At 48.7% G+C, this 21,996-nt stretch overlaps 1 protein-coding gene across 2 annotated transcripts; it reads right to left on the bottom strand.

Moving 5' to 3' along the window:
- Positions 1-37: 37 nt before the first annotated feature.
- On the bottom strand, positions 38-20,377 carry COPG1 (COPI coat complex subunit gamma 1). 2 transcript variants are annotated; one of them, XM_063164757.1, is made up of 24 exons: positions 20,286-20,377; positions 16,727-16,779; positions 15,907-15,987; positions 15,738-15,809; positions 14,896-14,975; positions 13,568-13,643; positions 13,357-13,449; positions 12,939-13,025; positions 12,632-12,789; positions 11,879-12,012; positions 11,245-11,312; positions 10,333-10,521; positions 9,782-9,877; positions 8,162-8,405; positions 7,717-7,792; positions 7,314-7,417; positions 7,076-7,201; positions 6,611-6,679; positions 6,103-6,245; positions 4,483-4,654; positions 3,436-3,533; positions 2,004-2,142; positions 959-1,057; positions 38-398 (listed from the first exon to the last, which is right to left on the bottom strand). In XM_063164757.1, exons 1-24 carry the CDS (start codon positions 20,311-20,313, stop codon positions 268-270), a joined length of 2,616 nt encoding a protein of 871 aa, XP_063020827.1. In that variant the 5' UTR covers positions 20,314-20,377; the 3' UTR covers positions 38-267. The 2 variants fall into 2 exon arrangements, with proteins under 2 accessions (XP_063020827.1, XP_063020826.1); XM_063164756.1 differs by lacking the exon at positions 20,286-20,377 and adding an exon at positions 19,215-19,371.
- Positions 20,378-21,996: the final 1,619 nt, after the last annotated feature.

The raw sequence follows: 21,996 nt of genomic DNA, 5'->3' as shown, positions 1-21,996 counted from the left end.
GCCGCCGAAACGCCGGTCCCGCCCCCGACACAGCCAGGAAGAGCCACAACACTGCTTTATTGGAACCACAGCGGGAGGAGCACGGGGAGCGGCGGCTGCGACGCGGGGACAGAGCGCGGCGTAGCCGGAGATTAAAAACATGGTGATTTTATAGACAAAGCCCCAAGTACAGCTGTACTGCAGAGAACACGAAAGCTGCTGTAGTGACCGTGATCCTTATAGTGCTGTCGGTGGGGGCTCAGAGTTAGGACAGTCCTGGAAAGGGGTTTATCCGACGGAGGCCATGATCACATCCACAGGGAGCTCCTCCGCACTGCGGGCCGTGACCTGCATGGTCACCGTGTCCGTGAGAACAAGGCGAGACCGCACCAGGAGGTCATGGCCACCCCGGAACACACCTGCAGAGGACAGGGGAGGAAGCAGTGAGCACGCTGCAGGCTGCTCTCCCCTGCAAGTCTGAAGATGAACACTACTGCAACATCTGGCAAGTCCTTGTGCTGGGCCAGGAGAGACCCTAAAGCAGCTCAGTTCCCATTCATTGTAACATACCTGGGACTCCTGCTACTGTAAAACCCATGAAACCAAAGTGTAAAATAAACTCCAGGCGAGAAGAGATCCAGGATTGTTTAAGAGCTCCAGTATCATCTGTTCTGCTGGGTAAGGCTGCTGTCTTTCCCACACCAGGCTCACTCCAAAGCAGGATGCCACAGATCACAAAGACAGCAAATTCCACCCAGCTGAGCCCGGGGCTGATCCCAACATCCCCTCCACCACAGCACCCTCCCTGATCCCAAGACCAGTTGCTCTGCACTGCAGAGAGAGAAATCATGGCAGGAACAAACCTCAAAATCCAACCCAGAGCACAGTGAACTCCGTCAGGAACTCCTGATTTTCAACAGGCAGCTCTGTGCAACCTCCCAGAGCTGCCCCTCAAGCAGAACCTCAGCCCACAGCTCACCTGCCAGGTACAGTGTGTGAGAGTTCTTGTTATCTGGCACTTTGTCTGACCGCTCACAGGGCTGCATCCCCAGGAACTTCACAATATTGCTCACTGCCTCTGTTAGAAAAAAGCAATAAAATAGGCTCTGTGTCACAGATACCTTAACAGGGGCACATAAAGGGCACCTAAAAGTGACTCAAGCTCTCCCTACATGTTAGAGTTCACGTTCCCTGTCCTGAGGGACACACACCACTGGTCAGAATCATGGTTTTGGAGGCCACAAGGACTACAAAGACAACACACAAAAACCCCCACCACCATGGGAGAGTTTTGTTATCTGATGTAGCAAATGTGCAACAGAAAGAAGAAGGGGAGTGAGTCAGACAAGGGCAGGAGAATGCAGCTGGCTGCACTTACTGCACAGCCCTGTCAGCCTGCTCACTTCTCTGGAGACTTGAAAAGGGAGGAGATGTCTTGCAGGAGACACAGGTCTTCAGGAGAAATATGAAAAGGCTCAGGTAGAGTATTTCAAACCTCAAAGGGCTGTTCAAGGGAGCACAGAAATGGCTACAGGACAAGGACACTCTGTAAGGCATCAAAAGAACTGAGTCTTCACAGGTTTGTGAGTGAAATAAAAGGACTCTGACACATGATGAAAGAGAAGAGGGTTTACCCCACCAGCCTCCTCACCAGCCTCATGTCTTCTGATGTTTTCATTTTTTATTACTGGTCTCAGGAAGAATGGTGGGAGTTCATAACTGAGCTATGGTCTGTCTGCTTGGAAGGGTTAAGTGCAAGAGCAAAGCAAGCTATTCTCTTGCCTCCACAATCCAGCCTGGTCTCTACTGGTCACAAAACACTCACTAGTTTTTTTGAAACCTGAACTAACTTATTATGACAGTAACTGCAGCTCCCTGTTAAACAGCTGTGGTGCAAAGCTTGTGAAGGGTTTTGCCCCATTAGCCTTTTTGTGACAGATCTGAAGTGAGCCAGGCTGAGCCTCTGGACTCTGCCTGCAAGAGGGAAAATAAGAGCTCTGCTGTGCTCACACACCCTTCCTTACCTTCAAGGGTTTTAATAGCAGATAAAGTAAAGGTTTCTTCCTTTTCAAACTCATCACCCACTTCATCCCAGGCTGCTCCAAAGTTTGGCTTCAGAACTCGCTGGATGTGATCAGCCACTGTGACCTCCAGGTCTTCAAGCTGGTGGTAGAAAAGGTAGAAAAGGTTCAAGTGAAACATGCTTGTTCTTAACCCTGAAATCCTCAGACTTTAGACTGGATCTCCTAAGCTAAGGTGAATGCAGGAGACTGCCTCCACTTCCATTTCTGGTTTGCTACTGAGCAGCTGCTAGGCCTGAGAAAGGCACAGTGATGCCATTTCCAGGGCTTACAAACCAGGTTCCTGCCCTGAGCACAGCCCTTGGTCTGACAGAGATCAAAGCACTGGACAAATGGCCAAAACACAGGGAAAAACAAAAGCTTATAAATAGCTGCTTGAGCATTTGCTTCCCTGAAATGCATGTAAGCTTGTGTTTTTCCTTTCTGGCTTATCAATTTGTAGGCTGGTAAAATGAGACACTGTCAGACATGTGCCATCACCTAACACTGGCACCAGGGTAGCTGAGCAGCTGCTGTGACTGCACCTGTGCAAGGCAGAACCAGGCTTGGCCCTCCAGAGTGTGTAATGAAGGACAGGCAATGCCCTGAAGGACACCAGCCTGCATTAATTCCAACAATTCCTGCAGAAAAGAATTTCCTCCTGATTCTAGTTGAAACACATGGAAGAGTTTAAGTATCACTCAATTGCCTTGGTGACTGGTAGGAAGCTGAAAGAAGTGTTAACCTTGTATGTTCCATTGTGAAAAACTCTCCCCACTCTTTCTGGGAAGACAGTGACTCACTGCACAGCAGTGCCTCTAATCAGATTCACAGCAGTGACAGGCAATGCACAGAAAACTGTCTCTGGAGCTAACAGGCCAGGCTGAGGCTGTGAACAACATCTCCTCCTCTCCAAGGAAGAGAGGTCCTTTGCAGCAGCACTGCTTGCAGCAGTGTCAGTGCTAGGGAGGGAAGAACAAGGATGGCAGCTTCTCTGTGCCAGGCAAGCCTCTAGACAATAACTGTGCCACCAAAGGAGCAACTTGTGGAGAACAAAAGATGCCTGACAGCCCTCTGTCTCCATAACCCTCAGTGTGCCATTGCTGGAGCCCATAGGGCACAGTCAGCCAAACCCAGAGGATGCACCACGGCCTCCCAAAACACACATATCCTGCACAGTCAGGTGTCCATCTCCAACAGGAGAACACTCCAAATGAGACAAAGCAAGCTCTGCAAACTCCCCTGGGCATCAGAAACAGCAAGAGCTCCCTCTACATGATGCTTCCCACTTTGGTGATGGTGATCACATCATTGCTTGCAGGGATCCAAGCTGAGATTGCAAAACCCCACAAACTGACAGCAGTTTCCAGGATCAGGTACATGCCCAGCTTCTTACCACATACTCATCCTCATAACCCTCATCGTCCGTCTCGCCCGTGTTGGGATCACAGTCCTTGACAGTGAATTTCATCATGCAGCTGAACGTGCAGGCCACTGGAGACAGGAAAACAAAGGCAGAGCTCACATCACCACCACAGCCACACTGCCCTGAGGCAGAATGGGGCTGGGAGCTTTGGGGCAGCCAGGCTCTCCCTGTCACTGTCAGCAGCACGGGCTTAGCCACTGACCTAGAGAGAGCTCTCCAACAGTTTCTGTCTCTCAAGGACAAGCTATTTATTTATAACATTAAGCAAACAGTGATAAAGACAGGCTCATGATGGTTGTACAAGACTATAATCCTCAGATCAAGTGCTATTACTAATGAACCTGACATTGTGTTGGGAATACTAACTAAACATGTCCCATCAGCACCTTGTGAAGAGGCAAGATCCACACACAGGGATCAGTTCCTGTGCCTCTGAAGTGAAAGCCCCTTGCACTGCAATGCTGCAACTCATTAATACCACTCAGCTGGGAGAAGAAGTGATGACTCATCCCTAGAAGATGGTACTGCTGAGTGAACAGCAGCAACACGGCAGCAGAGCAGTTCCAGAGCACAAACCAGGGAGCCCAAAGCACAGGTAAAGCCTGATTCATGTTCTGGACAGTGGCAAACAGGGGACGGGGGTGTTCAATTCAAACAGACATGCCATAAATTCTAGCAGTTTGTCTGAAATACCCCTTTGCTACCCAGAGCATCTGGGCACTCTCAGCATTTTACAGGCATCAGCCTCCCCATGTCTAACACAAAGGATGAAGGCCAGCCCAGGGTGCACAAAAGACAACTCATCTGCCAGCTCTCACAGCCCAACTTGGCAGTGCTACAGCACAAGGGAACCAGCAGAGGAGAAGGAAGGCTTGACAGCCCCCAAAACAGCAAAGAAAGTCATGTTCAGCATCACTCAGGGCTGCACCCATACACAGGCTATAAATATCTGGCTGGGATGGAAGGTAGAATGTGTGAGGATAAGCAATAGAGGAGAAAAGAGTGCAGACTGTTTACCTGCTGTTGGATCCTCTTCAGACAGTGCCACCAGCGTGTAGCAGGTACCTGGCTGGTTGTACACCAGGGTTTTGGCAGGTACATAGCCAATGACCTCATAGCCCTCTGTTGGCTCCATCTGCACTGTGACATTCTCCAGGATCTGATCATTCAGGGTGTTCGTGCAGTCAAACTAAACAGGAAAGGGAAAAGCAGCAACAGCTTGAAGCTGCTCACTACTCCTTGCAGAGCAGCCCCAGCTGAGGCACAGAGGGAGCCTGGTGTCAGCCTGTGAACCCCCAGCTCTCTGTGCTTCCATGGTGCACCTCACCATCAGCTGGCTCATGACAGAGCAACTTGACTAAAAAGTGCTCATTTAAATGCTTTAGGGGAGAAACTGAAACCCTGCTGGGGAGTCCAGTGCTCCAGCAAGCTTTTTTTTTTTTTTTTAAATGAAACAAGACTTAAAAACAAACCAGCACACACACGAATCCAAGGCCTGCCCTCTGCAACTCAGGCAGGATCACACATTCAGTGAGGGCAGGGATGTGTCAGATTTTGCCTGTTTCAGTTCCACCAGTTAGTATGGAACTTTTTCCTTCAATTTCCAGTAATTCCTAGGTTAATTCTTTGCTCTACAGAAAGGCAAGTACTGTGTTGCCTGCATCATCCCACTTGAAGCTACAGGGACTCAGTGCCTTCACAGCAGATGGAAAGAGGATTGTTTGCATGGCTTGAACAAGGTACAGCTTGAGCAAGTTTCAGCAAGCCTGAAGTTTTCAGCAAGTCTAAACTTGCTGATCAGACTTTGTTCCAGCTGCAATGCCAAATCTCTTAAGCTCACACAATTACATCTGGTGGATGGACAATAGAAACAAAGGTCAAGCCCTGTGAGGGCAGTGTAAGCAGTTCTGAGCTTTGAGGAAGGAGCTGGCTAAGGACAAAACGCTGCAGCTCACAAGCTAGCAAAGGACTCACTGTGCCTCAGACTCCCTGAAACCCAGGCAAGGGGACTGGCACATCAATCCTAACATCCCACATTTAGCAGCAGTGTGGTACAGCCAAAGCCAGAATGTACAGAAGAAACCACCTGTGCTACAGGCTAAAACAAAACACAGCAGATGAAGAGCTCTCCCCACTGGATCTCTTTCTTGGGTACCATTTTCAGCTTCTCAGATGTAGTAAGCTTCACTCTTTCATGCCCCAAACCATAGAAGAAAGAACAGATTCCCCTGCCAACTCCTGAGTGAGAACAGCCCCACCTAGTGCTTGTTGGATTTGACTGTACCTGTAAGCATTGTTCAGACACACCCCCCACCCTTATTCATTTTCTTTGGGGTTCTGTTACCATGGATAAGAAATTAAGGACTACTCATTGCAGTGTTGTGCTTTGAACACAGACTGTGGGTGCTGCATCTCTGCAAGTGTTTAAGGCCAGGCTGGATGGAGTTCTGAGAAACCTGGTCCAGTGAAAGGTGTTCCTGTCCATGGCAGAGGGGCTGACACTAGATTAGCTTTAAAGTCACTTCCAACTTAGGCCAATCTATGACATCCCTGAGAGATTTCTTCACAACGAAGCTTTTAGCCAGTCAGGAGCTTATTTTCTGACAGCCCTCAGCAGCACCCCCCATAGGTACCCACCTGGAACACCATGTGGCTGACAAAGGTGTGCTTTGTGCAACGAACCACATACTCTGTCTCCAGCTCTGTCAGGGCCACAGGCTCTGGGGAGGACTTGAACAGTGGGCCCAGCCCCCGGAACTCTGGGATGGCCCCCAGTTGCTCTGAAATAGAGGACACAAATTTCTGCCTTCTCAAGACACAAGGAGGCGTTAGCAGTGTCAAACCCCTTGTTTCAGCTGCCAGAAGCTGCTACAGCAAGTAACTATCCATCAAATACTCCTAAACATTGCCTAGAGACTTTTAAAATGAAAAAGAGACATCCTTTGCTCATGTCTACTGTTAGACAGAAAAAAAGAGGACTGCAGGCACCCCCACCCTCCAGGAGTGACCAGCTGACCTTAAGCTGGGAGCTCATGTCACTTCCTGTAAGAAGGTAGGAAGAAGCCAGAGGGGCTAAGGCAGGCTCAGCAAGAGGTGGCTCAGAGCTCTCCCACAGGGACAGAGCAGAGGCCTTGCATCAATTTACCTTGGAATATTTCCTGCCGTGTTGCTGCCACTTTCTCTGGCTGTTTCACTACAGCAACGGGGACATTTTCTGCAAATGAGAAAGAAAGCACTCAAACAAAAACAAACCCAAAAGAGTTGAAGGGGAAGAGTAAGGAATTACTAAAACAGAAAACAGATCAATGTCTAAAGAGGAATTTGACTATGGAAAGCAAGGGAGCTCATTCTCATTTGATGTAGACTAGACACCCCTACTTGGCTTCCTAAGCAGCTTTAAAACTGCAGCAGCTCCACTGAGGATTGCCAGCTACTACTATTATTAGCAGCTGGGACTAAACTGAAACATTAATGTGAGAGCAACCAGATTTGCAGGCCTTAGTCTTTCCAGGAGATGCAATCCCACAAAATTCAAATGGGATAGAGCTCAGCAGTTCTCAGCAAGCCTAGTGCAGGGAATCACCAGCATTCAGGGGACCTGATTCCTCACCTGCTCTTTGCTCAATGATAGGAGCTGTTGCCAAAGGAACAGATTTCAAGTCAAAGGGTTTCTCAGAGGGCTCCAGGGTGTACTGATGCAGAGCCCTCTCCAGGCCAGGGATGGACACCGTCAACCCTGGGGACAGAAGGGACAGGTCACTGAAACCACAACAATGCCAGGTCTTTAGTTTAACTCTTGTTAGACCAGGAAAGAGGTGCAGACTTGTTTTAAGGCCTTCCTGCAGTACCATTCAGGATGTAGCCAGCATTGAGGGCCTTCTGCTTCTGCTCCAGAACATTCAGGTAGAAGGTGGCTCTGTCTCTCACTTCATTGTCATCATCCATCACACACCTGAGGGGAAAGTGGAAAACTTTCTTCAGAATCCACATCACTAAGAAACATCACAGGGTCAGTAAAAACATGCCATAGGGGAGATCCAGCAATCTCCTAGTAATTATATGAGAAAAGCAGTAATCTGCCACACATGGCTTCTGTCCACTTTGTGGTGCTGAATGCACTGGTGATCCTGTCACAGGATCACAGGTACCCCCTGCACCTTCTCAGACCCACAGGTAGGAGAGACTAGACAAGCTCTCAAGCAAACAGGGTATTTCGACAAGGATGTTGAAAAACTCTAAGTCCCAACTGACCTTCTCAGTAACACCAAGATACTGGGTAACATCTCCTCATTCTGAGCTCCAAACTTTGCAAGGGCACTTACAGCACCTGTAGCAAAAGTCATGAAAACTGAATTAGAAAGCAAAGGAATCAGCTGAAGTTTCCTCCATTTCTCAGCCTTGATCAAACATCATGTCAGAGATGCTACACTAGTAAACTGTGTACATTAGTAAAACTGTGACTAGAAAGAAGCAGAGGTGAAGTGTTAGCCTGCAACCCTTTGTCTGGTTTCAGAACCAGTGCATATGCCTTCCCACTTCTCAGCCACAGGCCGCCTCTTCCATCAATACTACTGCATGATCTTTGCTGTATAAAACAATCTGCTCAGGCCTACAGCAAATCACAACCCTCAAAAGCAGAGGCATTCATACACTATGGCTGTGTAAGGGCAGAGAACTTTCCAGGTCTGTCACTTACCTGCCCGGACTTCTTCGTGCTCCAGAACAACCCTGTTGTAGATGAAGCGAATATATTTGGAGGGGTTGTTGGTTTTGGGCCCTTCCTGCCCCAAGAGGTGGAGGATACGAGTGGCCAGCACAGTGAACTCACAGTCTTCAATGAATTCACAGAGGTGAGACAGGCCTGTCTCTTTGCTCTCTGAGTTCTCCTCGATAATGCTGATGATGCAGTCCACGATGGCTCTCTTGTATTCAAAGCCACCCTGAGGAGCAAAAGGGAACTGCTCAGCTGGAAACAAAAGTATTTTAGAGACTCTGAGCTAGCCAGACAGGAGAAACATTCCTTTGAAAGGTCACTCACACTCAGTGCTTTTTAATGTGTGCTTGAAAGGAGGAGGGCAGTAATTCTGCCCTCACTTTTGACCCTCTTTATACCCGGAGGGCCAGCTAATATTCAAGCTCTCTTGCCAGCTCCCTTCAGAATGGCTGTACTGAAGAAAATAAAAACAGACTCCTAACCCAAGAGTAAAAGGATTCATCTGGCTGAAGGGTTTTTATCTCCATCAAAATCCTCCACTGCTAGAATTAGTGCTTAAAACCAGCCATATGGAAGGAGAAAAAACCCAACCCTCTCCCCTTTAGCACTAGACATCTGAGGATGAATCACAAGAGAAACGTATGAAGGATTGTATCTGCCACAGCAGGACACAGCAAATAGCTCTATTAGTGTGGGATGATAGGCAATCAATACCTCCCCAGGTACAGCCACAGCCTGACATGCCAGTAATGCTTGGCAATCTCAGACATTATTTACTGATGTCCTCAGTACACACCAGGGGATTAAACTGCACACTACCCTCTGCCAATTACATGCACAGTGCTGGGCATTTGGATCTTTCTGAGATACTTCAGATTAAAAAAGCTTTAAAACAGAATGCTTTGAAGTACAAAACCACATTCAAAATGATACCATCCACCCACAGAAAAGATGGGAAAGGAGAATGGTCCATTTTTCACAGGAGCAAAATGAGATGCTCCAGTTTGCTCCCAACGGAGAGGCTGTAATTGGCAGGAAGTGATGTCACAGCAAGCAGTGGTGCCAGCTGTGCTGCAGACATGTTGGATCATTTAGAAACAGCCTCAGCAAACCTCTGTAAAGCTGTCTTTCTGTGATTTTTGTCTGACTGAATGCAGAGAATGGTTATAGGTACTCGTGATCCCTTCACTGCCAGAACACAGTCACCAGAACAAAAGTGGTCCCGTGTCATCAATAAATAGGTTGTTATTGAATCTTTGTGTACAAGACAAAACTTCTTGGAATTTGCTGTCAAAGTATAAAAGAAAGCTGGTTCAAATGTGAAACACACATGGACTGCCAACAGATCTGCTGTTGCTAGCATTTGCTTTGAGAGTTAATAAACCCCCATTAAAAAAAAAATCACATAATGAAAACCACACTAAAAATATGCCTGGCAGTATGCTTATAACTATTGTGCACAGCTGGGCATTTCTGCAGTTAGACTGCAAGCCTTTTAGAGAGAGGCTTTCACTGCACAGCCTTAACAGTAAAAGCTTGACACTCATAGGGAGCACTGTTATGGCCACAAGCAAGGCAGACACAGCTGTCCTGCACACTCACCTCCTCCCGGAGCATAGTGAAGAGGAAGTTCATGAGGACAGCGTGCTTGCGAGGGTACTTCTGACACAGAGCATTGATGGCCTGCACCACTACCACCTGCAGGAAAAGGGGGCAAGTAAAAAACAATTCTGTTTCACCCTGCAGGAAAAAATAGCTGAGTTGTATCAATTTTCTGCTGGCGTCCCTAGGCTGGAAATTACATTTTTGTGTTTGTTTATTCAACAAATGAAGTTCCAGGAGGTACAATATTAAGAATTGGAGGAGATAGATCTTCATGCACTGGCCAGCCCATAAAGAAAGCCCACACCCACTGGAAAGAAGAAAGATTTAATTCTCAGAAGGTATCTCCCCAGAAGACAGCACATGACTTTGGAGATGTAGGACTGAGGCATGGCTTAGGCAGACAGCCTCAAATACATTTTCCTCCCTGCAAATATTCTGCTGCTTCTGGAAGCAGCTCCATGCAGGTTTAGAGCACACACACAAACATGGACAAAAACCATGAGGTTTCTTCAGGAATGTGGGTGTCCCTCCTCCTCCCACTTCCTTACTTTGAACTCATCAGAGATTTCTGACATGAAAGAGGAGATTTGCTTCATGAGGCGGTCGATGCTGCTCTCACTGCCGGTTTTCAGCAGCGTGGTGATGGCCAGGGTGGCGATGCTGCGGTTGGAGTCTGTCACAAGGTTCTCCAGGTCCAGGTTACAGGCAGTCACAGCAGATGGGTGCTTCATGGCCACCTGCAGCAGCCAGGGAAGAATAAAAATCCCTCAAGAGATGCAAAAGGCCCAGCTGGCAAAACCCAGCAAAACTCACTCCTTCCCATAGAAATGAGTGGTATAGACTGCACATGAGGGACATCTCAGCTAATCTGGAGTTAAGGTAACCAGCTCTTGTTTCCTGCAGAATTGCACCCCTTGCTGGAAGAAAAGCAGTAGCAGTAAACAGTCTTTTATTATTTTTAACTCTCTGATTTTGCTCTATATAGTAAGAAAAGAAAGCTGTGAATTCCCAACAAAAATGTAGCCAGACTAGCTGTGCAAAACAGCTCTGTAGGCAGAAGCACAGCAGTTACCAGACACTACTATTCTCTTTTTCTTTTATAGTGTTTATAAGGAGAAGGGAAAAGCTGGAGTAAAGACTGCCACAGAGCAGCCAAGAAGCATCACCAAGGTTTGATCCCCGTTTTACAAGGAGCTTCCACACCATGGGAAGCTCAGAAGGAAAAGCAGTAACACTAAGACTAGTGACATTCTAAGAGACCAGTGAAAACTATCAGGGTTTTTTTTCTTCTGTAGAGTGCTCTTTGAGGTTTTATTCCAGACAGAAAGCAATGAAATGTAAGGCTGTAGCACAAGACAGAGGTTATTCACACAAAATCTTCACATAACCTGACTGCCTTCTGCAGTCTGCACCTCCTGCACATGAGACACTACTGGAGCTCCCAAGGGACTGGTTCCTACCTTGTTGAGGGTACGGACGGCTGCGTATCTTAGTGCTGCTTTCGGGGAGCTGCAGAACAGCTGCAGAACTGCAAGGTGGGAAAACCAACACAGGCAGATGTTTAGGCACTCTGTTATTGAGAGCATTTCATACCTAAAGCAAGAGCTTCAGCAAAGAGACAGTTGCAAGCATAAGGTAACTAGAAAAATGCTTAAGAAGCAATTGTACTTATAACAGATTCTTCCCTGTTTCTTTTCCCCTTTGCCTTTGTCACACTCCTGCTGACAACTAACTCTTACTTACCTCCACCTTCTTCCACAGTGCTGCTATCCTCTGCTCCTTGTGAAAGCCAAATTCATCACCTTGTCATCTTTCCTATGAATTTGAACTGCTGTTCTCTATTTCATGCAAACCCTGCTCCTTTCCCAGAACTGACCCGTGAAGTAATAACACTTGAACACACCAGGAAATACCTTTACAAGAACAAAGCAATTCCCATACACCACAGGCTCTCAGTAGCAGCATAAAGCAACAAAGGACAGAGTAGCATAAAAAGCCTGACACTACACAAGGCCCTTGTTTCTTGGGGCAATCAGCATGGTCACCACAGGAGGCTCACAATTCTCTTTCCATGACCATGAGCACCACACTTACCTGAGACAGCTGGAGCCAACTCCTTGGCAGTGCAGTTGGGCAGGTTAACAATGGCAGATGCAGCTTCATACACCACCATCTCATGCTTGTTTCTCAGGCAGCTCTCAATGAAATCAAACAGAGGGCTATCACGGCTAAGGGACAAAAAAACCCCACAAGACTGTATTAAAACAAAGGTCCCAAGAGAAATCAAGAATTCAGCAGCAGAAATGGGCAGGTCCCACAGCCCTTGGAAAAGTAAAAGTAGCCATAAACCAACTTTGTCCCCAGATTTTGCAGTTGTCATTATACTGTACTTCCAGCATGCTTGACAGTCAGGCTGCCTTCTGAGAAGACACCCTCTGCCTTACAGCCTAAAGGGAATCCCCCTCAACTCTCACACAGCAGGAAATGACTGTACACACCACAACTCTTATCCACAAGGCAGCCACACTGCATACATGCTAGATAAACAATGACAGAAGAATAAACAATTATAGAACGCAGAGAAAATGAAGTAAAACAAAAAAACAGCTATGCAAAACAGTCCAGAGAAACAAGATAGTATGTGATGTGCAAGCAAGACTCACAGAAACCACCTCAAAACAACCATGAAGACACCCTGTATTTTCTCTGCTTTTATCCACCAGTAAGAGGGTAGAAGTTGCATGCTGCTCTTCAAAGACAGAAATAATAAGATGGCGAGTGAGTCTGCAAGAGGAGATGGAAGCAGGACCAGGAAGTTCCTTCAGCAGGACAAAGGAGCCTGCTCACCTGCCAGCCTCCTCCTCCAGCAGCTTGCTGGCTATTCGGATCATCAGGCAGTAGGCAAACGGGGACTTGAGGCCGTGGCGTGTGAACTTGCTGAGCATCTTGTTGACTGCCAGGCGGTCGTTCTTCCGCACGTGGTACAGCAGGCCCAGGGCGTGGTACTGTGCAGGGAAAGAGAATGTCACAAACCCACGGTGGGTTCTTCCCCCTTTGTCCCCTCTGTCACCCAGAGGTGCCTGGCTGAGCTCCAGCAGTTTGCTCCATGCCCAGCTGCTGGAGGCTATTCCCCTGCTGGAGGTGGGTGTCCTACCTGCACCATGATATTGTCACTGGAAGCTGCCTCTTGAGCCTCATTCACCCAGCGCTTCACCACATCATAACTGGTCTTCAGCAAGTGCTGGAAGGAGATGGAGCCACAACAACCCATGAGATAAGAATGAAGGAAGCTTTGGGAATTTCAGCTTATCTTAAGAAGAAATGAGCCTTCCCCATAAGTGTGCTGGTAGTAGCATTTATAGAAGAACAAGGGATCAGCCTGCAGAGATCTGGCCATGACAGCTGCAGCCTCAGGAGGTTGATGATCTCTAACAAAGTCAGCGCCAGTCCCTCAGTTCACAAAGACAGGAATAGCAACAAAATCCTGGAACTCCCAAGATGTCCAGTCCCACCACAGATGACTGCTTCCCTGGCTGATTGTCCCTCAGGCCTGTGCTGCAGGGAGTACATACCAAGGAAGACACGAGAGCAGAGCTGGACACACTTGGCACTTTGTCAACAATCGCCTGCTTCATGTAGCGCTCAATGGCCTGCAGCATGGTACTCTGCAGGGAGAGGGAAACAGCACTGACGTGGGAAAGCCTTTCTGACTGTGAAAGGCATGGGGAAAAGTAGGAAAAAGTGAAGGGCACAGAGCTGCCCTATGGGAAAAGCAGCACTTACATCAGTGATCTGACAGAGTGCTCTCACAGCAGGGCCTCGGTAATTGTCATCCTTCCCAGTCATGTCTTTGGTTAAGCTGGGGAAACAGGAAGCTCTCAATATGGCACTCCTGAGCCAGCAGCTCTCAGGTGCACACCCAGAGCACACAGAGCAGCAGGCAGCCAGCATCATGGCTGAATGCCAAGCACGCAGCTGCAGGTCTCAGGCAAATCCCACTGGGGTGGGAAGGCAGGAGGAAAAGATCAGTACTCAGGTCAGTGGGAGACCAACTGTGAAGGGCCAGGAATTCATCATATTGCAGCACTTGAGACTGGCTTCTGCCTCAGCCCTCTACAGACCCTATACTGACCTGCTCCTGACTCCCCAACAGGACATCTGCCTGGCATGACGTCCTAGGTTACAATACAAAGATGTATTCTATTCCCATCCTCAAGAGCTGCTGAAAACAGGAGGGGCATTATTTTTTCCTTATCTCCTGTTAATGGGCCCATCAATGCCTTGCCAATGACTCAGAGATATCAAGGACGCACCACATGACTCAGATATCAGCCCATTGTGAGATGTGTGCCCAGGGGAGAGGAGCTAAGCATCCCTACCTGGATATAATTTGGGCCTTGGCACAGAACAGGCAGCCCTTACCCCCTGGTTTCCAGAGGACAAGAGCTACCAGATCTTTTCTATGAGATCACCACTTCAACAAGACCATTTCATCTGGACTGCTACTACCACTCTAACTTGCAGGGTGTCAGGTTCAGGTTGTATTCTCACTCTGTCAGTGTTTTTTTTCTTTTGTATTATTGCATGTATTTGATTTTTTTTCCCTTTTACTAATAAATTGTATTTCTGACTTAAGAGTCTCTCACTGGTTTTGTTTTCAAACCAGAACACATGATCAGCAATTCAGGAATGACTCACAGAGGGAATTTTGTTCCCTGGTGAAGTTGCATTCAGTGCTGCTACAGAAGTAAATCCTTTACCTGTTGAAAGCCTTGGGATTTAGGCCAGAATTCTTCAAAACATTTCGAGGCAGTCAGATAGGAGTTAATGAAAAAGCCTTTGCAAAAGGGGCAAAGCCAGCAGTGCTACCATATCATGTAACCAAGAGACACTCCAGACATCCATGGACATGGGATATGGGGACACAGCATATTCTGCACACATCACTACGAGTTTAATGTCTGTATTTTATTGGTCTTTTATAAAGGAAAGCTTTTTCCTCACCAAGGGCATTCCCTATCATCATCCTGCTCAGGGACTACTTGAAAAAGCGGGACAGACATTACTGAAGAGCATGTCAGCATTACAGCAGGAAAAGTGAAGTGACTGACCTGCTAGTAACAATGATCACATCTTCTGCAATAGAAGACATCTCCTTGATAGTGAGGTAACACATCCTGCGAAGAGTTGGCTGGCAAGGAAAAAAGCAAGAAGAACATCAGCTGAGATGGTCCCAGATAGGAAGGGATCTCAGTTTTCCCTGCTTACATAATTTTATCATGACAATCCTGATACCTTCAGAGTGCATCACTCCCTGAATGTAAAAGATTAACAAAATCCAGGCTGATTAACAAAACACCTCTTCTTCTTTTAATCCCTCAGTCTTAGGGTGAGGCCATAGAGATACCAGATCTAGCTGGATCTACAGTTTCATCTTCCACTTGTCATACATATGAACAAGGAGAAAGCCTTGAAACTATTTGATGGCTTGGTGGTTGAAAGCCTTGTGTTGCTCCAAGAGCAAGAAACCAAACAAGGTCTATTCTTGAGTCTGGGGACTTGCAGTTTGGGGGACAGCTAATGACAGTGCTACTGCTGTGAGTAGGCACTAACTCCTTGACTCCTCCAAACACACAATTGTTGACTCTCAGCAGGACATTTTAATGCTGGGCACAAAGCATATTAAAATCCACCTGCCTACCACAATTTCAGAGTTAAAAGGCATTTTAGAGAGAGGAATCTCTGCCTCAAGAGCAGTGCATACTTCAGTTAAGCTGCTACAAGATCTGGGAAGGGCTAGGAAGCTGATTACCATTTCTAAACTGTCACCCTACTCTTCCCACTCAGATCAGGTAGCTTCAGACAGGACAGAAAAGCTGATTTTATAAAACTGTGTATCTCAAGGGACAACTTGTCCCACCAGGTAAATAGAGAAAACCAAAGGCAGACTTACATCATTGGACTGAAACAGCTTGGTCATAGCAAAGAAGGATTCGGTGGCTTCCATGACACCAAGGTGCTCCCCCTAGTTGTGTGGAAAGAAGAAAGGAAATCCCAAATATCACAACCAGCTTTGGGCCTGATGCACATGTCTGTACAGATGTATATTTTCTCTCTCTTACCTGGTTTATGAGATACAAGATCTTGGTGAGGATATGAGCACATTTTCGTGGGTTTATGGGAGTCTCATTAAACACTCGAGCCTGGAAACAAAGCACAGACAAGGACTGACACTGACCCCCCTGCAAACACTGTCCTGCCTGTCCCAGCTACACACTGTGAGTGAGGCAGGGCAAGACACAAATGACTTTGGATCAGATTTCCCTTTAATTCCTGTTAAACATGGACCCCCTTTAAACAGCTGGTTTTGCAGTCTGGGATTACAAATCCAAGAGCAATGGAGGTTTAAAGGCTAAATTGTCATCATACTTTCACCCACACTGGTCTGCACTGTGTGCTAGCTAAAACACCACCCTTCTGACAGACAAACTTGAGCTTGCTGAGGCTACAGGAGCCAACACCATTCCCAACCTCAGAGCACACAGAGAATGCTGAAACAACAGGGGCTGGGGATTGAGAATGGCATTTTTCAGAGAAAATTCATAAAACTCTTTAATAACCACTCCCACCCCTCTCACTAATATTGTCATCCACAAGACATTTGGGGTGTCCAAGGCACTTTCCCAATCTCCCTGGTTTGGGGTGAGCTTTCCCAGATAATTTCATTCCTTTTATTACTATTTATAGTTCACAGTCTTTTATTTGTTACAGAGACCATTTCAACCTTGTTCCTTTATCTGTCCAGTAATAAAATAAGAACTGTTGCTCATCTCTTTCAGAGCAAGCAGGACTGTAACAAACCCTCATTTTCTTGCTGAAGTTCTCCAGTGACCTACTCAAGAGAGGGAGAGACTCCACAGAGGACATGGTCTGAACATTTACCTCTTGCAAGACTGCACTCTTCTCCAGGTGCTGGAATGGGTTGGAATTCCCACCTGCAAAACAAAGAGAGTAAAAGTCTCTCCAAGGATAGACTTCCATGGGAAAGCAATTTTTTTAACCATGCCCATACTTTGAAAGCAGTCTGAGCATTTTGGGGTGATTTTTTCACAAACACCAAGCAATGAGAGCACCCTCTTTGAAGTAATATTAACTGGATGTCTCCATGGCAGGCAGGGAAGGCAGAGCAGACTGACATTATTCAATTTGCCCATTCTTCAATTTGCCATCCCCTCCAGAAGTAACTGATGTAAGCTGAGGCAGACTGATCAGCTGTAAAATAACTGTGCTCCATTCTATCCCCAAAGACTATTTCCACCCTGGGCTGGGAGCTTGCTGGCAGTTAGAGCATCAAAGGACAGGCCTAGGAACAAAAGCTTAGACAGAAAGAGGCATTGCTTGCCAGACTGGTGAGTCAGGAGTGCTTTATCCCTCCCATATAAACCAAACAGAATTCCACCAGTAAAGTATTTTTGGCTTTATCACTAATGAAGAGAACAAGACAGCAGACTAGATAGGCTGGACACAAAGTAACTTTCATTGTTCCACTTAACAGAGTAAATTATACTAAATAATTAGAATCCCCCAGCAATTAAGGATGAAATCATCAGAGGGAAAAGCACTATCATTCTGCATGGCCTCCATTAGATTGCCTCCCAAGCATTTGTGAGCTGCAGCTTTTCAAAGGCTGCTAGTTATTGATAAGCAGGTTTTAATTAGAACCTATGTTCAGCCTGGCCCTGGGACAGAATGCAGCCTTTTTCAGGGTTGTTCTAGAGCTTGTTCCAAAGCCTGGTCCACCAGAGAGAACCTCTCCTGGGCCAAAATCTGACCTGACCCAAGCTTGAAGCATCCCAGGCTGGTGCCAGGAGCCCTCTCTAGAGTAAAAGAAAACACATCTGCACTCTGGCTCCTTCCTGGTTCATAACATGCCCTCCTCTAGCTCAGGAGAGGTTTGCAAAGGCAGCAGCTGGCTGAACAAAACACAGACACTTATGTGAGGTTGAAGAGGTAGAACAAAGCGAGGGGAAAGTGCAAAAATGTCTCTAGTAGGAGTATGAACCAGTTCTAGGATAAATATGTTAATGTGTTCCAAAACTCTGCCTAGCAGCCCAGTATTTCCATGGTCCAGGATGTCTATAATCCTTAAATCAGCCCTGAATAACACTGCATCACCTCTTTATCCTTCATTGTGCTAAGGATCCTGAAATATATTGTACATGGGGTCTCAGTCCTCACAGCACCCTGCCTTAGTTTTCTTCCATGGAGAGGGAGGGCAGAGCAAAGGGTGTGTGTTCATAAAGTTCCTAATATTGGATAACTAACAACAATTTATTCTGATTTGTAGAGAAACATAATTTTGTGGCCAAAATGACATGTCAAAGGGAGTGGGAGCAGGTCATCCCAGGCTAGCAAAACTATGGAAAGCAAAGGCACAGAAGCCAATTAACTGGATCTGTGCATCTCCTGCCAGCCCTAGCCATAGTAATGTCAATAATTTGATGGGTGTGGCAAGGTGCAAATGAAGAACAGCCCCCAAAATTAAAGCCAAGAGCAATTCCCCTCCAAGAGCTGCCTCACTAAATTCTCTGCTTATCAAGATGTCACTGGAGGCCTTGGAAAAGGGAAACAACAGCAAAGCATTGAATGCCCATTAAGATAAAAAGAAAGCACAGCCACACAGAACAATCACCAAGATGTAAGCTGAATCAATTTGCTCCAGGACACACTGATTTGTTATGCAGAGCAAGATGTGTAGAAGGCTTCATAGGAAGATGAAAAAGATATCACAAAGCTAAGCCATGAAAGAAAACACTGTCTTAAGATGCATCGCTTCCACCTGAATTACACACCACATAAAATACCAACTTCTTCCTTACTAATCGGCCTAAAGTTTTGAAAAGTCAGGCATGAAACTTTGTATTTTCTTGGTGCTCTCAGATTTTCTGATCCATTGAAAGTAGCAGTGATTGTGGGGCCAGAAACGATGAACTGGATTCTACCCGGCCATAATGCACCTGGTTCCAGAGCTGGGCAGCTGTGAACAGCGCTAATGTGCTCAACATTTAGTCCCAGGCTCTGCACTGCTGATGTGGCAGTAACCTCGGGCTGCTGTGCCCATACAACCAGTTTATCCTGCGGCTGCGGCTGCGAGGAGGAGGCAGCAGACTGTTCTAGTGCTCCCATAGTGCCCCCATAGCGTTCCATAGTGCTCCCCACCGGTTCCATGCACACCAGCAAGCCCCCGCCGCCAAGCTGGCACCGAGCCTCCCCTCCCAGCTCCCCCTGTCCCTCACAGACCCCCCCATTTCCACAGGAGGGGTCTCTTCCCTCCCAGCTTTCCCCGCAGGCACGACGGGCTCCCCCTCACCGATCCCTCCGTGCCCTCAGAGGGGTCGCTCCCCTCACAGCGCCCCCGGCCTCCCCTCACCCGACTCCTCGTCCTTCTTGTCGAACTTCTTCAGCATGGTGCTACCGAGGGGCCTGTGGCTGCAGCCCTCCCGTCCCGTGGCAGTCCCAGCCTAGGTCCCGGTCCCGATTTCGATCCTGGTCCTGATCCCGGTCCCGGTCCCGGCACGGCCCCCGCCCCTTCCTGCCCCCGCCCTTTCCTGCCAGCCTGTCACTGTCACCGCGGCCGCCGCACTGCGCAGGCGCGGCACCGCCCCCGCTGACGTGTGCAGGGCGTGGCACGGAGCAGTGACTGACAGGGAGGGGGCGGGGCCAATCGGCAATAGCGCGATCTGATTGGCGGAGGGCAGGGCGAGGGCGGGGCTGGCGGGGGTCCGGGTAAGGGTCCGCGCTGGAGGGACCCCGGGAATGCAGGGGCAGCCCTGGGGACACCGGGACACCGCTCGGCACACCGGGGCTGAGAGAGCGCAGGGCAGGAGGCACCGGTACCGGTGGAAACACTGATGATGAGGGTGGCACTGGGATTCCTGAGCTGGGCAGGGGAAGGGCGCTGGGGAGGTGAGGGGGCACTAGGGGCACACGGGGCTGAACCGTGGGGGCACGCTGGGTCTCGGGGAGGACAGCTGAGACGCGGGAACAGAACGTGGAAATGAGGAGATCCTCGCGGGCTCAGCGTCCCAGGAACAATTGGGAGGGGCAGGGGACAACAGTTGTCACTCAGGCTTCCTGCCCTGGAGTGTCCCACTCGGATGCGCCAGCTCTGGCAGGTCTTCCTATGACCGCTGTCCCCCACTGCTGCTGGCACCCTGTCTCTTCCCCGGACCCCAAACTCCAGGTTCAGCCCCACAGCACACTCCCAGTGGGTGCAGGGGGTATCTCAAGGGGCCAGGCACTGCCTGGGCATCACCTGAGCCTCAGGTCAGGCAGGGATGGCAAAAAACCTTTTACACACCTTGCCACCTCACCCCAACCCACCATCTGCTGGCACATCCCTTCCTGAAATCCGTCCCTTCCATGGAATGTGGGGTCACCCCAGTCACTTCTGCACCTTTCCCAGAGACATGCCCACCCCAGAGTGCGAGGGCTCACTCACCCTGCAGCAGGTAGTCCTCAAAGAGCATGGCCGTGTCCCCCAGCAGCTCCAGTGGCCCCCCTGGAGGTGTCTCCTGGCCTCAGCCTGGCTTGCACCACCCTGTACTTTGCACGGGGCGGCCGCACTCTGCTCTGCTCTGCTCTTATCTCCCAGCTGGGCTGGAAGCAGCTCCAGGGGCACAACACAATTTCCAGAGCTGCTGTGGGCTCCCTGGACCAGGGGCTGCCTCTGCTGTTAGTGCCGTGTGGAATTTAATGACCTCCCATGCTGGCCCTGGCTGAGCACACGCCCTCACAGCATCTCTGGAGAACAGGAACACAAAATGGGAGCCTAAAGGGGTGTGTGACCATGTTACCAGGGGTCCAAGGATGAGGGAAGAGGCAAGGATATGACTCTATGCTTCAGAAGGCTTGATTTATTACTTTATGATATATATTATATCAAAACTATACTACAAGAATAGAAGAAAGAATTTCATCAGAAGGCTAGTCAAGAATAGAAAAAAAAGGAATGAAAACCAAGGGCTTGTATCTCGGACAGAGAGTCCAAGCCAGCTGACTGTGATTGGCCACTAATTAGAAACAACCACACGAGACCAATCACAGATGCACATGTTGTATTCCACAGCAGCAGATAACCATGGTTTACATTTTGTTCCTGAGGCCTCTTAGCTTCTCAGGAGAAAAAATCCTAAAGAAAGGATTTTTCATAAAAGATGTCTGTGACAGGGGTGCAGAGCAGGTACAAAGCACAAGCTGTGTTTGATGCCTCATTTTATTGTGCACACTCACTCAAAACTCCAGCTTTGAGGCTTGGCCAGGCTTTGTGGAGGATTTTGTGTGCTTCAGTCACCCAGAGAGAAGAAGCACCCAGGAAAAGCTGCCTGGCTGCATGCAGCCCCTTTGGAGACATCTGGGTGGTGGATGGGCAGGGAGCAAAGCCAAGCACAGAAATCCCTGTAGTGCCTGGGGCTGGGACCAGCTGTGCTCAAGCACTGGCCAAGGTAAACCCAGCTGTGTCTTCCCAGTGGTGCTGAGGTGAGAGTTGTTAAACCACGTCCTGCCATGGCTGCTGCCCGTGCCATGAGCACTGGGGCCAGGGGGATGAGGTCCTGTGTCAGTTCCCTGCAGACACACTGATGCTGCTCCACTCCTCCCCGTGCCCTGCTGTCCTCTCCAGCCCTGCTGGGTCCCAGCACAGTTCATCTCCTGCGCCCCAGCCGGGCCATCAGCTCAGCATTGGCAGCTGCCTTGGCCTGCAGCTCCTTCTCTCGGGCCAGGTCGAGCAGGATTTTCAGTAAGTGAGTGTGGACATCGAGTGACAGGGACACCTTCCTCCTCTTTTTGCTTGGAGCTGCTCTCTCAGTGGCTGGACTCATCAGCCAGGGCAGGGCTTGTCTTTCTGATCCTTCCAGCAGTGGCAGGCTGGCTTCATCTGGATGAGACCCTGCCCCAGAGCCATCGTCACCCCTCCTCATTTTGGAGACGCCTGGCAGCATCTTGTTGTGGCTGGTGCTGTCCCGCCTCAGCAGCTTCCCTCCATCCACAGCCTGGGGAGCTGGTGAGAGCCACTCATGGCTGGGTCCCTGCCGGGCTCCTGCTGGTGGCCCGAGGAGCAGCAGGAGGGAGAGCAGCATTCTGCCTCGCAGCGTGCCCGGGGGTGCCTGCAGGGAGCAGTGGATTGGCTCTGAGCATCACCCCCATCACCCTGA

The sequence above is a fragment of the Melospiza melodia genome, chromosome 10 (assembly GCF_035770615.1).
Source record: "Melospiza melodia melodia isolate bMelMel2 chromosome 10, bMelMel2.pri, whole genome shotgun sequence".
NCBI classification, from domain to species: Eukaryota; Metazoa; Chordata; class Aves; order Passeriformes; family Passerellidae; genus Melospiza; species Melospiza melodia.
The sequence above is the reverse complement of the archived record's forward strand: the minus strand, read 5'-3'. Positions and strand labels throughout refer to the sequence as shown.